The 15517-nt window shown below is 32.9% G+C and overlaps 1 protein-coding gene and 1 long non-coding RNA gene across 4 annotated transcripts; both read right to left on the bottom strand.

Moving 5' to 3' along the window:
* Positions 1–6057: 6057 nt before the first annotated feature.
* On the bottom strand, positions 6058–8164 carry LOC136209539 (tRNA (guanine-N(7)-)-methyltransferase). 2 transcript variants are annotated; one of them, XM_066001037.1, is made up of 2 exons: positions 7835–8164; positions 6058–7041 (listed from the first exon to the last, which is right to left on the bottom strand). In XM_066001037.1, the coding sequence occupies exon 2, from the start codon at positions 7031–7033 to the stop codon at positions 6284–6286; it is 750 nt and encodes a 249-aa protein (XP_065857109.1). In that variant the 5' UTR covers positions 7034–7041; positions 7835–8164; the 3' UTR covers positions 6058–6283. The 2 variants fall into 2 exon arrangements, with proteins under 2 accessions (XP_065857109.1, XP_065857108.1); XM_066001036.1 differs by having other exon boundaries at positions 6058–7046; positions 7835–8163.
* Positions 8165–11984: 3820 nt separating this feature from the next.
* Positions 11985–13310, bottom strand: LOC136208309 (uncharacterized). 2 transcript variants are annotated; one of them, XR_010677079.1, is made up of 3 exons: positions 13132–13310; positions 12935–12991; positions 11985–12266 (listed from the first exon to the last, which is right to left on the bottom strand). It is a non-coding gene; the product is annotated as an uncharacterized lncRNA (long non-coding RNA). The 2 variants fall into 2 exon arrangements; XR_010677078.1 differs by having other exon boundaries at positions 11985–12228.
* Between the last annotated feature and the right edge of the window lie 2207 nt (positions 13311–15517).

Here is a 15517-nt window from a genome sequence, read left to right as displayed (position 1 = left end):
ATCAAAATTTAGGCTTAATACATACGTAGCCCTCTGAACTTGTCTATTTTTTTCATTTTACCCCCTAAACTTAAGGGACAACCTATTGACCCTTTAAACTTCCAAAAAACCACCCAATTTATCCCTCCTCTGCGACGTGGCGCTGACCTGGCAAAATACAAAGCTACAATAATCCAAGCACCACGTCGGAGAGGAGGGGTGAATTGGATGGTTTTTTAGAAGTTTAGGGGGTCAATAGGTTGTCCCTTAAGTTTAGGGGGTAAAATGAAAAAAAGGACAAGTTCAGGGGGCTGCGTATATATTAAGCCCAAAATTTATAACAAGATTGCAACAATAATTCAAACCCTTAACCCTAAACCCTAGGAATTTGCTAAGAAGTTCAAAAGCAAGAAAAATCGACAGTGTCATACAGAATCAATGACCTTTGAGATGATAATGGTGGTTTTTTTTCCTTTCAAGAAAGAATCGAAGAAAAATCGGTAGGTTCACCATCTTCATCACATCTCAATCACCCTTCATTATGATTGATGCCTTTGTATTCAAGATAAACAAATCATTTTGATTGATGCTTTTGTATTCAGCCTTCACAAAAATTAAGTCATTTTAGGGAAAAATAAAACAAACGCTTCGCAAAGAGAGAATATGCGGAGTCTGCGAAGAAAAGGACACGGGAAAAATGAAAGAAACACTTTGCAAAATTAGTTCATGTCACATTTTGCAAAGTCTGTGAACAGAAAATCACCTGGAAAATGATGACTTTGCTTCGCAAAAAACGATTTTGTGAAGCCTGCGAAAAGAAAAATCATAATTTTCTAGATGATTTTTTTTGTTCGCAGACTTCACAAAACGTGACGCAAGCTCACTTTACGAAGCAATTTTTGAAAAAAAAAGATGAAGATGAATCGGTAGATACTTACTTTATTTTCGTCTTTTGCTATTGAAATCGACAATAAATATATGATAAACGCAGAAGAACGTCGAATAACCATGCCTTTGATTCACACGAGAAGAAAGAAACCAAGAGACAAACATGAAATAGGAAGATGAAGAACCATCCTTCACAAAAATAGAGAGACAAAGAAAGGAAGAAAACACATGATGATGAAGAAAATGGAGGTGATTCGCAAAATATAAAGGAAGGGGGAAGATGACCCGATATACAGGAAGGAGGAGATGGAAGGTTGAAACCGATAGAAAAGAAGGGGGGAAGATGAAAGATTTGTGGTATTTTGAGAAAGTCACAAATAAATAATCTAGATACATAGTAGTTAGGTAATTGATCTAAATATGTAAATGAGTCTCCCGTTTGATCCAATTTTATAATTTTTCCTAGATATTATCAAGAAATAAAATAAGAGACTAGAGAGAATAGAATATATATACTTTAGAAATAATTGCTTCTATATTTGATTGATGAAACTGATTAAGATAGAATAGCTACTTTTATAGTTCAGAACTAACTTTATCCTAATGTAATTTCTTATTTGTTTTAAAATTATAACTATTAAAATCAATTATTTAAATATATAATGCATATTATTTAAAGAAAATGTGAAAAATGTTAAAACGTAAAAATAAAGAAAAACATGAAAAATGGAAGAAATGAAAAGAAAATATGAAAAATGTTAAAACGTAAAAATAAAGAAAAACATGAAAAATGGAAGAAATGAAAAAAAAACGAAAAGGATAAAACCAGTAAAAATAGGCTTAAAGTACTTTTTGGCCCCTGACCTATCCAGAATTTATGCATTTGGCCCCTGACCTATTATTTGGTCATATTTGACCCCTAACCTATCAAATTAGATAAAATTCAACCCATATTGAATGAAAAATTTACTCTGTTGGAAAATTAACGGCAATAACCAATACAAAAATGACACATGACATATAAATAAAATTAATTTTCACTCTATCGGAACACTAGAAAAAGTTTTTAGGATTTTTTTACTGTGTAAAATAGTTACTGTTGCCATCTCCAGTTAAAAATTAATTTTATTTATGTGTCATGTGTCGTTTTTGTATTGGTGACTACTGTTAATTTTCCAATAAAGTTAATTTTTCATTCAATATGGGTTGAATTTTATCTAATTTCATAGGTTATGGGCCAAATATGACCAAATAATAGGTCAGAGGCCAAATGCATAAATTTTGGATAGGTCATGGACCAAAAAGTGCTTTAAGCCGTAAAAATATGAAAAATGATGAAAATGAAAAAAAAAGTGAAAATAGAAAAAATGATAAAAACATAAAAAAAAATATGAAAATGATAAAAACATGTAAAACATAAAAAATAGAAAAGGATAAAAAAAAAGGTTTGAAACCGGTTTCACATTATAAAAATAGGGTTAGGTTATGCTTACTTTATAAAAAACGAAGTAAAACTTACTTTGTTTAAGCATAGAAGACACTTATAAAAAATAATGTGAAAAATAGAAAAATAGAAAAATTGCAATTGAAGTAGGAATAAAGCTATATTATAAAATTGAAACCAGCATGTAACAATTAATAGAAATTCCTAATTATAGTAGAAAGTAATTACAAAGCAGATTGAAGACTCAGTAGAATTGTTCATAGCCCGCTCAACCCGTCTAGCCCACCCGTTATAGATTTGGCTTAGATATTTATATTTGATATTTGGCTTAATATGGTCCAAGCCCACTCAAACTTGCACATAAAATGAATTGGGTTTGAGATTAATTTCAAAATCCCAAGTGAGTCTGGTCCGGCCCGATTTTATATTATATAATATTTTTGATTAAATAAATATATATATATATTAATTATGTGTAGTATATTAGGTTAATGGATAAAAATTAAGAAATTAATAATAATATATCTAGTTAATAATCTTCTATTTAGACCTAAAACTAACATTTTTTTTAGTGTAAAACTAATTGAATCCAGGAACACTACACTACATTCGCAGGAAGACCTGCTGGGATACGTCCATCCTACCACAACACCTCCAGCAAGCACCCAACTTTTGCCATATCATGCGAATGGAAAAAAACTTATAATAATTACAATAGAAAAAAAAAATATTTTTTTAAAAATATTTTTCTTCAAGTATTACTATAGGGAAAATTACACAGAAATTTATCTTTTAAAAACTATTTACAACAACTATGTCAAATCATAATTTTGAATTATGTCAAACTAGTAAGGTCAGTACTTTTGATATATTTTAAGGATTAGAATTTATAAATTAGAAGTCTAGAATATATTTTATAAGGTTTATAATTTATGAATTGGAGTCTAGAATTTTTAAATTATGGTATAACATCATAATATATAAAGAATAATGACATAGTAAGAATTAAGTTTGGTGATATGACTTAGTTGTAATTTTGTACTTAATTATGATATTCATGTATTTAACCCATTATTATATTAGATGGACGGGCCGGACCGGGCTTGAAAATTACTTTTTATAGTCTAGTCCAGCCCGACCGAGCCCGATATAAATTAAATATAGGTGGATTGGGTTGGGCTTGGACAAAATAATTATATATAAAACATGATTAGGCCTGACCCAAACCGACCCAATCCATAAACAGGTCTACTCACCAGCAAGCATAAAATCGAAAACCCAAAAAATGGAATGGATTATGGAAGAAAGATGTTTTTTTCTACTTTATATTGAGAAGAAATATAGAAAAGTTTTGTGGAGAGTAGTGTTAAAAGTGATTATCAAAAAATGAAAACCGATACAGAAATATGCGATAATAATAAAACTGGACTGACAGAAATTAAATGAAAGAATACGAAAATGTATGAAATACTTATAAACCATTCGGAAGAACATGAGTAGAGAAAATTGAGCCTTGTACTAACAGCCACCTTAAGACAGATTTCGTTGCTCTTAACGATCATCTACCAAGATGCAACAGATTACGTAAGTGAACTCTTACATTACGTAAACAACGGAGCAAAAAACAAGAACGGTATGAACGGAACTCATTTTTCCCCATTTTTTCTGTTTTTCACGTCTTTCATTTTATCATTTTTCGTGTTTTCACTTTTTTTTTTCATTTTTCGTGTTTTAACTATTTTTTTGTCTTTCCGTTTTAACCGTTTTTACATTTTTCTTTAAATAATATGTATTAAATATTTGGAATAATTAATGTTAAAGATTTCAAAATAAATAAAAAATTACACTTGAAAGTATTTTATCTTTTAAATATAAAATTGTCTTTTAAACTATAAAACTAATCATTCCATCTCATCCAATTTCATATTTATTCTATTATCTTTTATTCTATTCCTTCTATTTCATTTATTTGAACTACAAGTAGAGGATGAATGTAAGGTGTGGCAATTGATCACGCCATTACAAAACACACCAGTAAAATGTAACAAAACTCCAGTTTATACGACAGGAAATAAAAGAAAACTCCACTTTGTCCTGTGGTTAATTAAGGTTAATTAATGTAAGGATTTCTAGATGGATAGATGCGACTTTAATATTTTCTGCATTTATCTATTTCTTTTTACATATTTTATTGGTTTTCACATTTTTCATGTTTTTACTGTTTTCATTTTTTTTTTTTACCATTTTCTACATTTTTACCACATTTTAAGTTTTTTGCATTTTTAATATGAAATGTGAAATAGATATGAGAAAAGTAATTTTAGAATCAAAGAAAATATCAGAAGGAATCCATATTCCACTAATCCTGCAATACAAATTCTAACTAATCCTGCAATACAAATTCTATGAAATAGTTATTCATGGATAAATAAAACAGTACTTTTTCAAAAACAACTATTCTATTGCTAGTCTATTTCATGAATCTATATAGACCATTCACAGGGAGTAGGAATGTAAATGGAGCGGAACGGAACGAGATGAGAATTACATTTCCATCCACGTTTATTGGTCTATCGAGGATTCTCCATTCCTGAATCTTAAACGGAGATAGTTTTATCCCCATCCACGCAGGGATTCCCGTTACCCGTTGCATTATCTTTTTTTTTTTTTTTAAAGAATAGCAGGAAAACTCTCCTTTTTGGCAAGGTCACCAGAGGCACCAAGCATAATAATGGAAAGGCACCCAGTTTCCAGAATCTCTAGCAAATGAGTCGTTTCTGAAACTAGATCTCTTTTCTATACGCCATTGACCCGAGCCCATTTTTTAACTTCAAAAACTCAATATTAGAACTGTTTACCAAAAATCAGGAGATAGATATAGTTCAATAAGCAAAAGACTTCAAATAGTTTAACAGAAATTCCATGATGCATACAGATTCAAGATAATTAATTAAAATAAAACACAAAAACAATAATCATCCCGAATCAAAATCCCAGAGAAGGCCTGCATAGGAAGTTTAAGTGTCTGTTTGTTTCTATTTTTCGGAATTGTTTTTTTTTTTTTTTTTTAATTCTAAACAGAAGACAAAAAGTGGTTGGTCAAAATTCGAAACGACGACTTTTAATTGAAAAACCAACTAATATAAGTTAACTATCAGTAACAAAAACAGCAAACAAGTAAAACAAACGTACCCTAACAGAGTGAATAATTTCTTTAGCCACGAAACCTAGTAACCTTCATAGGCCAGGCTGGAACGCGGTGAATTGGTGGCTGCAAGTGGATGATCAGAAATTTGGAATGGAAGGACTAAAAGAAGAAAGACAGAACTGAAGCAGAGAAAGTGAGGAACGGGCAGCGGAAAAGAAATAAAAGGATCAAGGAATAAGATTTTTCAGTCCTGACCTACCTCTTAAAAAAAACTCAGAAAGTGTATAAAAAAACATAAATATTAATTGGGGAATTACTTGGGGAATCTGCGAGAATCCCCGTGGGGGCATATTGGGGATGGGTAATGGGATACCCTGCGGTTCGCCGTCCCTGACTATCGGAGAGAAAAAAAAAATCCCCCATCCCCTTCCTGCAGGGATTCTCCGTCCCCGATAGGGCAGATCCCTGATGTAGATGCTCCATTTGCAACCCTAACAGGGAGCTGGCTGGTCTTAAATGGAGCAGTAAAATGAAGGAAATGCCTCCTCCTCATTAGCAGCACATTTAGTTCACAAGCAAATCACTAAATAGTTCACCAGACAGGAAAATCTTGCCATCCTCATTATTAGTTACACTTGTTCAACCTTCATTTGTAACCTAAATCAGGAAAGAAAAAAAACTTTATGATCATCAATACACAATGAAGGTTGGTGCAATAAATAATAGGTGCAGCTAAAAAGAAATTACAGAATGCGAGGAAAATGTCCCTGCAAAATTGATTAATTTAACTCTGTCAATTGTCGATTAATTGAGGTTCCTGGATATCACGGGGATAGAGCGATGCGTCTATAGACTGCTTGAAAAGTTTGTCCGCCATTCCTAGCAACCTTTTGTCCTTCTTCAGTAGCTGTACTCAGGAGCCCTACAACAGGATCTGCTCCAAGTTCATCCTCCGTCAGGGCTTCAAACATGGGGTGATTCTCTAAACAGGCTTTCATCCACTCACCGAGTTCTTCCACATCTGTAATTGTGTAGATAATCCCTCCAACCTCAACAACATAAGCATATTCGTCTAGCAAATGTGGACTAATCACCCTTCTTCGATGATTTTTCTCCTTAAAGTGGGGATCCGGGAACAAGAAAAACATCTTTGAAAGTTGTCCTTTCCCAAAATAATTTGGTATGTACTTCATGGAATTGGTCCGAACAACCGAGACATTTTGATATTGACCTGGATTGGCTACCCTCAGACCTAAAATCCGTTCCTTCACATACTCCGACACCTTATCTCTAAGTTCCATACCAATCATTAGGGTGTCAGGAAAAAGTGTTGAAAGACTAATAAGCAGCCCTCCAAAACCACAACCAACATCAGCAAACTGGATCTTCTTGGAGTTATTAGACAAGAGAAAATCTTGAGGGTAATGGAGGGAGTAGTCAACATGAGAAGGGGAGATAGGAACAGGGAAGTGTGAGTCACTAAGTGGGTTGCTATGTGCTCGTGCTCGATAGAATCGTTTCCTAGGCAGTCCAGTGACCTTATTAACAGTTGGGTTCCCTTCATTTTCTAACATGTTTCTCTCTGCGCTGCATAAAAACCATTGAAGAATCACTCACTAGTCACACTGAGAGCTAGAATTAAAGATGAAGAAAAGCACAAGAAGAAAAATACTAGTAAATATTAAGAATCAAATCAATCAATAACCATTCAGTGGCTCCCAGAATTAAAAAGCAACAACAGGAAAAATAATGATCACAGGTGAAAAGAACTCCATCTATAGGGATGGCAATGTTTGCATTATCCCTGCAAATTCCCCTACCCGTCTCAAACCCGCTTACAAGGTAAGGCACCCGTCCCATTCCAAACCCATTTAAAAATACACCTAAAATTTCCATACCTATCTCAAATCAATTTAGAATTACCTTTGTTTAGCAGTACCAGTATAATTATCCGTTTAACAGCAAGAAAACAAATCAACATTAATATTAACAAATTACTGCTTGAATTAAAATTTTCATTTCGGGTCAAACAAGTTCAGCGGCCAATTTGAACTATAATTCAAACAAATCATGTGAGAAACCTATAATTATGCTGCAAATAGCTACATGTTTTTAACTGAAAGGAAATCTTCCTCGATGGTCAATGGTGAATATGGGCTTGGAGTTTACAGAACAGGGAATACGAGTTCATGTAAATATCAATATTTAAATTCGAATTCTCTCTTCACCTCCAAGTGACCAAAAATAACATCATCTACTCAATTTCATGTATAAAAATCCAACGAACTGCAACAATAAATTACAGAAAACTATACAACTACATAAATCCGAACAGTAAACAGTAAAAAAACCATTTGAAAGGAATAGTATCTTACATGTTTCGCTGATGAGGAAGAAATTAAAATCTTTGTCGGCAGACACGAACGGTTATGAGCACAGAGCCACAGACGAACGGTAGAGATTAGAAGGACTAATGTCTTATTCCACTGATCACAATTGATATTAAAATCGAAGACGAACAGCGGCGGGTCGAAATGACTATCAGAGACGACGGCGATCGACGATAAAGCAAGGAAGGACCGGGAACGGCAGCGATTTGCTGGTGTAGGGGGCAGCGGCGGCGGCTGCTGAGTTTTAGAGATAAATGTGTTAGTTTTGAAGTAGGAAACCTGAATGTGTTTTTTTTGAAATGAGGAGACCTGAATGTTAATTAACAAAAAAAAGAAACGAAAAAGGCAATACGTAAATAATTGATTTCTGTTTCAAAAAAAATAAAAAAAAAATAATTGATTTCTCCTCACATTTTCAATAACTAGATTTAGGCTCGTGCAATGCACGGATTGCATGATTTTACAATATTAGATAAATATAATTTTGATATTAAATATTAACCAAATTTATAATTAAATAGATGTTACTTTTTTTTTTTTTGAAACAAACCAGATGGATATATTAATATGAATCAGCAAACAACAAGTGCAAAATAAAATCCGGAGGGACAATACCCCACTCCGTCAATTCTGACAAAGAATGATGTGCATGAGCAAGAGCATTAGCAACCTCATTCGCAGAACGCGCAACAAACCTGACAGCTACGTCATTAAAAGAAACTAATAACCTCTTACAATCCTCAATTAGAGTGCCATATGCAGACCGATAACGCGGTATATAAATATCTTCAACCACAGTCAGCGCATCAGACTCAACATCAGCCTATCGATTCCGCGATTCTTCGCCCAACTGAGTGCCTCCTTAATTCCTACCGCCTCAGCTTCCCGTGGGAGAAAATTTCCAAACACTCTCATCACCATCCCCCCCACAAAACACCCCTGCACTATCCCTCAACACAGCTCCAATTCCCATAACTCCCGAACCAGCTACGACCAAAGCATCTACGTTCAATTTTGAATATCCCATAGGCGGGCGCCTCCAACGATCAATACCAGCCAGTGCAGCAGGTACCCGACAATTATTCGACAACAGCAGTTGTGCCGTCCGCCAGGCCTGCAAACTCGAGCATGCCATCTGGAAAACCGCCTCAGCCCGCGGCCTCTCTCCATGCCAGATCAACCGATTTCGACAGTACCAGATACTTGAAATAACTGATGCCCATAAACATGACCTATCCTTTGGCAATAAATTCAGCAGTTCGCCCATCCATTCTAAAAACGTTTCATGGCCATGGCGAAATCCTCTTCCAAAATCAGCATAACTCCATACAGCATGTGCAAAACGGCAATTCTTAAAAATATGCAGACTCGTTTCCTGCTCCTCACTGCAGAATCGGCATAAACCAGATAATACAACAGCTCGCCGAGCAAGATTCGCCGCCGTAGGTATAACTTCATGACACGCTCTCCAAACCAGATTCTTTATTTTTGCAGGCACCCGCAAATTCCATAACTTCCGCCAAGCCCCTATATTCCCATTCACAACATCATTAACAGCCAATTTATAACAACTTTTGACAGTATATTCGCCATTCTGTTCATAACACCAATACCAATCATGGGAGTTATCATTTATAGATAAGGGAATACTAAGGATATTGTTAGCATCATGATGGTTGAAAATATCCAAAATAACCTCAGAATCCCACGCTCGCCTTTCAGTGCAAAATAATGACGAGACCGGTGCTTGCAGAATATGATCAGGAAGCTCAGTGGTTGGACGACCTGTAACATTCTTTGGAATCCATGCATCCTCCCCAATCTTCAAATCAAATCCATTGCCTACACGTCTTCTGCATCCCCGCAGCAAAATCTGACTCGCCTCCCATATACTGCTCCACACATAACTTGGATTTCGACCCTTAAGCGAATGGGTAAAATCCGTATGAGGAAAATAGCGAGCCTTTAACAGTCGCGACACTAAGGCATGCGGCTTCGTCAAAATTCGCCATCCCTGCTTCCCAAGCATCGCCATATTAAATTCCCGGAGTTTCTTAAAACCCATGCCGCCCTCCTCTTTATCCACACACATCCTCTCCCAACTCATCCATCTTATCCCAGAATTTCCATTGCACCACCAGAATGTATTAAACATCCGTTCCAACTCACGACAAACCCCAAAAGGAAAAAGAAACACATTCATGGCATAATTAGGTAAAGCTTGTAATACAGTTTTGAGGAGAATTGCTTTACCAGCTCTAGACAGTAGCCGATTATGCCAAGCTTGAATACGATCCCACGCACGGCTCTTTACAAAACGCAGAACCGCGGATTTATTTCGCCCCACCATCGACGGAAGACCAAGGTATCTCCCCTGATCAGTTGTTTCTCGCACTCCCAGGACATTACACATTGCAATCCGAACATCCCTCGCCACCTTTCGACTAAACATGATAGCCGACTTATTGAAATTCACAACTTGTCCCGATGCAAGTTCATACTCATTCAATACCTCCTGCACCGCCTCACATTCATCCACAGCAGCCCTGAAAAACAGATAACAGTCATCCGTAAAAAATAGATGGCTAATCACTGGGGCATTTCGCGCGATCCGACAACCATGCCAAAGCCCATCTCGTTCTTTTTGACGAATCAGCCCACTCAATCCTTCAGCACAAATGATAAAAAGATACGGGGAAAGAGGATCACCCTGTCGTACACCTCTAAAGGGTACAATCAGACCAATTTCTTGACCTTCCGCAACAACATGATACTTCACAGTAGTAATACACTTCAGAACACGATTTACCCATACCTCATAAAAGCCAAACTTCATCAACATGGCCCGAACAAAGCTCCACTCGAGCCGATCATTCTTCAACTTGTGAGGGTTGTCTATAATCGAATAATCTTTATTGTATTTTTCAGTTACGTTTTGTAGCACTAATTTCTTCAATGTAGTTATATGTTAAAGACATGTTTTACTAACTTTTTGAGTGGTGCACGGTTATATAAGATTCTACTTGTATTTGAGTTTAACTCAAACCAAAAAGGTAGATTGGAATTGACAACTTAATATGCTTACTTATTGTAATTATAGTTGAATTGAAAGTAAATTTGGCTCCTACAGTTAGTCCTAAAGTTAGTAATATTTAACAAAAGGGTTAAGGTGCAAAAATACCCCTAACGTTTTGGGTTAGGAGCAAGTTTACTCCTAACGTTTGTAACCAAGAGCAATTTTACCCCTGACGATAAATTGGGTCAATTTCAGAAATAATTCATCAAACTGTCTTTTTAGCCATGAATTTTGTCATCTACACTTCACACGCATGTCATTTTATCAGTAACAAATCATAAACATATGTTGGGATGTGAAAAAAATATAAAAAAATATAATGTCTTTTGTACGAATTAGACAAAAAAAAATTAAAAAATTCACCGAATTTATAAATATTAATCTCCAATTCTATTATTAAATTACAAAAAACATGAAATCCTTTTTTATATAATGATTGATATGCAATTGGTGCGAAATAAAGAACAAAAATATATGTGTTTTATAATAATTTCTGAAATTGACCCAAATTATCAACGTTAGGGGTAAAATTGCTCTTGGTTACAAACGTTAGGGGTAAAATTATACCATTTTAGACATTAGGGGTAAAATTGCTCCTAACCCAAAACGTTAGGAGTATTTTTGCACCTTAACCCTTAATAAATTAATTCAAATTTAATAAGTTTTTAGATTTAAAATTGATTATATTTAGAATAATTTATCAAATATTACTAACTTTAAAACTTAATTAGTCTAAATTAATTCGGACTAAATTGAACATTTAAAAGCAAAATGGACTCTTAATTCAATTATATAATATTTAAACATTTAAATTAAAAGTATTTTTTTATCCTTTAATTTATAAAATGCGAGGAATTTACAACTCTGCATTTAATATATTCAATATGACCAGAAAATGAAAAGAGCTGCTATGGAAATCTTGCTCCAAAGAAAATATGATATCATAAAATTAAATATATTTAACAATTTATCCTAAATACAATAATTTTAAATAATAAAAATAGAAGCATAGTAGAAAATTAATGATTAATTATTTATAACTACAAAAAGAGTTGTGTTTATTACATGAAACGTTAAATTAAAATAAATAAATTAGTATATGAATTTGGGATGAAAGAGTAAAATGAAAACAGCTGCTACGGAGATCTGGCTGAGCGAATGACATGGAATTAATTGGGGTCACAATACATGTGTCCAAATGTGAATTGAGATCTTCCGAGTGACATGGAAAACCCGGTGCTTAATATAAGAATTCATTGCTCCACTGCTCTAAAGAAACATTGCTAATTTTGACAGTTCAAACCTGCTAGTAGTTGCTTTATCTATCAATATCTCAAACTCCTGAGATTTCATAACAAAATGAGAAAATAATAACACAATGCCTCTTCAACCTAATACTATATGGCACTATAATCCCACTCCATAAATTATTTACATATATTAGTTTAGATAAGTCAATAACAAAATTCTAAAGAAATACAACGAACAGATGAAAAGAAAATCAGATAAGATGGGAAAGGATTACTATCCAAATACCCTAAAGCTTCACTTAGAAAATCTTGTGTGCCGTCAAACCAAATTTTGGAATCTTGAATCCTTGTAGCAACTAACCAGTATTAACTGTATTTGCATAATCTACAGCTGATTTGGTCAATAATATCATCTGAATGAATTGATTATAAACTACAATGAGCATCTAACAAATCTAGCATTTGATATATTATTAATATGTGAGGCAACATCATTAAGCATAAATATTCAGCAAAATAACATTAAATCTTCTCTGTCCAATGTAAACAGATCTATGACTACTGATAAAATCTAATACCAAACTTGCTCAATAGAGAAATCCCAGTTAATACAGATGTAACAAAATTATAAGCAGTCAAAAGTCAGAATTCTATGTATCATTTAGATTTTAATTTAAAGGCTAAATTGACCCTTAATTCAGAAAAATTCCAGCATCACTTAAACATCACTTTGGTAGATTGTGGAAACAACTCCCTCACCTCATCACATTGTAATATTGATGCAAGACCTCCTGCTGAGCATCCAGAGAGAAAATCCTGAAATACAATAATTCTTAGTTAAGTTACTTCACATTACAGATGAATTGTCCTCAAAAATAAAGTTGTGCAGCTTGAAAGAGAGAGATTACTTCACATAATCTTTTCAATTGTCAATCTTAAAAAAAACAGAAACTTACTTGAGACCCTACGGTAAACATTTGCATCAGATTCTCCTTCATGAAAGGGATAAAAGAATCTCCCAAACCTTTCTCTAGTCTCCTTAATCGCTTTCATTCTCTCCTCCACTTGAAAATTCCCTAAATCTTGGTCTCAAACCTTTCTCTGGAGTTGGGACCATCGTTTGAGAAAAAGAAGTAGATCGAGTGCATGCTGATTTGAATTCCCACCATGTTTATCTATATAAATTGTATAAGAAGTTGTCTTTGTAACTACTACCGGTTAGAGATTGTTGGATTTTGAATTTCAAATTAATTTTGTCAATTTTTTTGGTATAAGTTGGGTTTAGCTAGGACTAAAGTGTTTAAGTTTATTATGTCAACCTCTTCTCTTTTCTACGTTTATCATTGATAAAAACAATTTAAAAAAAATTAGAAAACTTAAAAATTGACACATCAGCCAAACTCCCAAGGTTTTGACAAGTGTTACTTTTGTTCCACACTTTATATAGATAATAGATAGATACCTATACCTTTGAATTTAGTTTTATTCCACAATTTAATCATTCGGTTTACTCATATTGTATCAACCGGTGTGCATCAGTTCAGTTTAAACAGCTTACCGAACCGATTAAATTTAGTTTTTCAGTTTGTTTTATTGACATTTCGGTTCAGCATCGGTTTTATTTTTTAATGCATTTCGGTATTCGGTTCGATTTGATAAAAAATGTGAAAAAACAAACTGCAACGAATTATATATATGGACATATATTTGAATTTACAAGTTTTTTTTATTATTATTATTGAGATAATAAGTTAATATAATTCATAAAAAGCCGAAAATCTAAATTTTAGTTAGAGTTAACAATCAAAACGATAACACCTAGGAACATATACTTAAAAAGAATGCAAATATACAAAATCTTTATTTTAGTCATTTTGAAAAATAAATAAATAAAAAAGAAAATATGGATAACGTAGCGAGAGGTATGGAATCTGGATAACGACAGAAATGGAATTTCATCTCTGAAAGATGAAACTATAACAACAATTGTTTAATAAAAATAAAACAACAACATAATTGAGAAAGCCAAAAATTGAGTTCATATAAAGTCGAAAATCTAAATTTTAGTTAAGAGTTAGTAATCAAAACGATAACACCTAGCAACATATATTAAAAAAGAATACAAATTTACAAAATCTTTATTTTAGTCATTTTGAAAAAAAAGACAAATAAAAAAGAAAACATGGATAAGGTAGCGAGAGGTATGGAACCTGGGTAACGATAGAAATGGAATTTCATCTCTGAAAAATGAAACTATAACAACTATTGTTTAATAAAAAGAAAACAACAACACAATTGAGAACAAAAATAACTACAAAAACAACAACATAATTGAGAACAAAAATAACTACAACATATGAAAAAAAATCGAATAATTACCTTGAGAAACATAAGAATTTCTTGTAATTTTTGACACTTTTGTGTTTCCGGTTTTAGTTGTTCATGCATCTTCTATTTCTGTCGGATTTCTTCAATTGAAGATATGAGTTTGAAAAAAAAAAGACAAATAAAAAAGAAAACATGGATAAGATAGCGAGATGTATAGAACCTGGGTAACAACAGAAATGAATCTGAAAGATGAAACTATAACAACTATTGTTTAATAAAAATAAAACAACAACATAATTGAGAACAAAATAACTACAACATATGAAAAAAAATCGAATATTTACCTTCAGAAATATAATACTATCTATCGTGACCAATGAATATAATGGTGGAATACTATCTATCATGCTTTATATAGAAGTTTATTTGTGACTTTTGGATTTCCTTTGCTTTGTGTTTTTTCATCTTCTCGTAACTCTTGCTTTCTTTTATTATTTTAATTAATAGGCTAGTAATTATTTAATATATTATAAATATAAATTTGTTATTTTTAATTAATTAAATATTTATTTTTAATTAATTAAATATTTTTAATCTGATTTTTTACTACGTTGACAACTCATCAAAAAGACCTCTAAAACACTTCTTCTCATTTCTCTTTGCTTCCGTAATTATATATAGTATAAAATCAAAACGATAACACCTAGGAACATATACTAAAAAAGAATGCAAATATACAAAATCTTTATTTTAGTCATTTTGAAAAATAAATAAATAAATAAGAAAATATGGATAAGGTAGCGAGAGGTATGGAATCTGGATAACGACAGAAATGGAATTTCATCTCTGAAAGATGAAACTATAACAACAATTGTTTAATAAAAATAAAACAACAACACAATTGAGAAAACCAAAAATTAAGTTCATATAAAGCTGAAAATCTAAATTTTAGTTAAGAGTTAGCAATCGAAACGATAACACCTACCAACATATATTAAAAAAGAATACAAATTT

The sequence above is a fragment of the Euphorbia lathyris genome, chromosome 10 (assembly GCF_963576675.1).
Source record: "Euphorbia lathyris chromosome 10, ddEupLath1.1, whole genome shotgun sequence".
NCBI lineage: Eukaryota > Viridiplantae > Streptophyta > Magnoliopsida > Malpighiales > Euphorbiaceae > Euphorbia > Euphorbia lathyris.
This window is presented reverse-complemented; position numbering and strand designations above follow the sequence as displayed.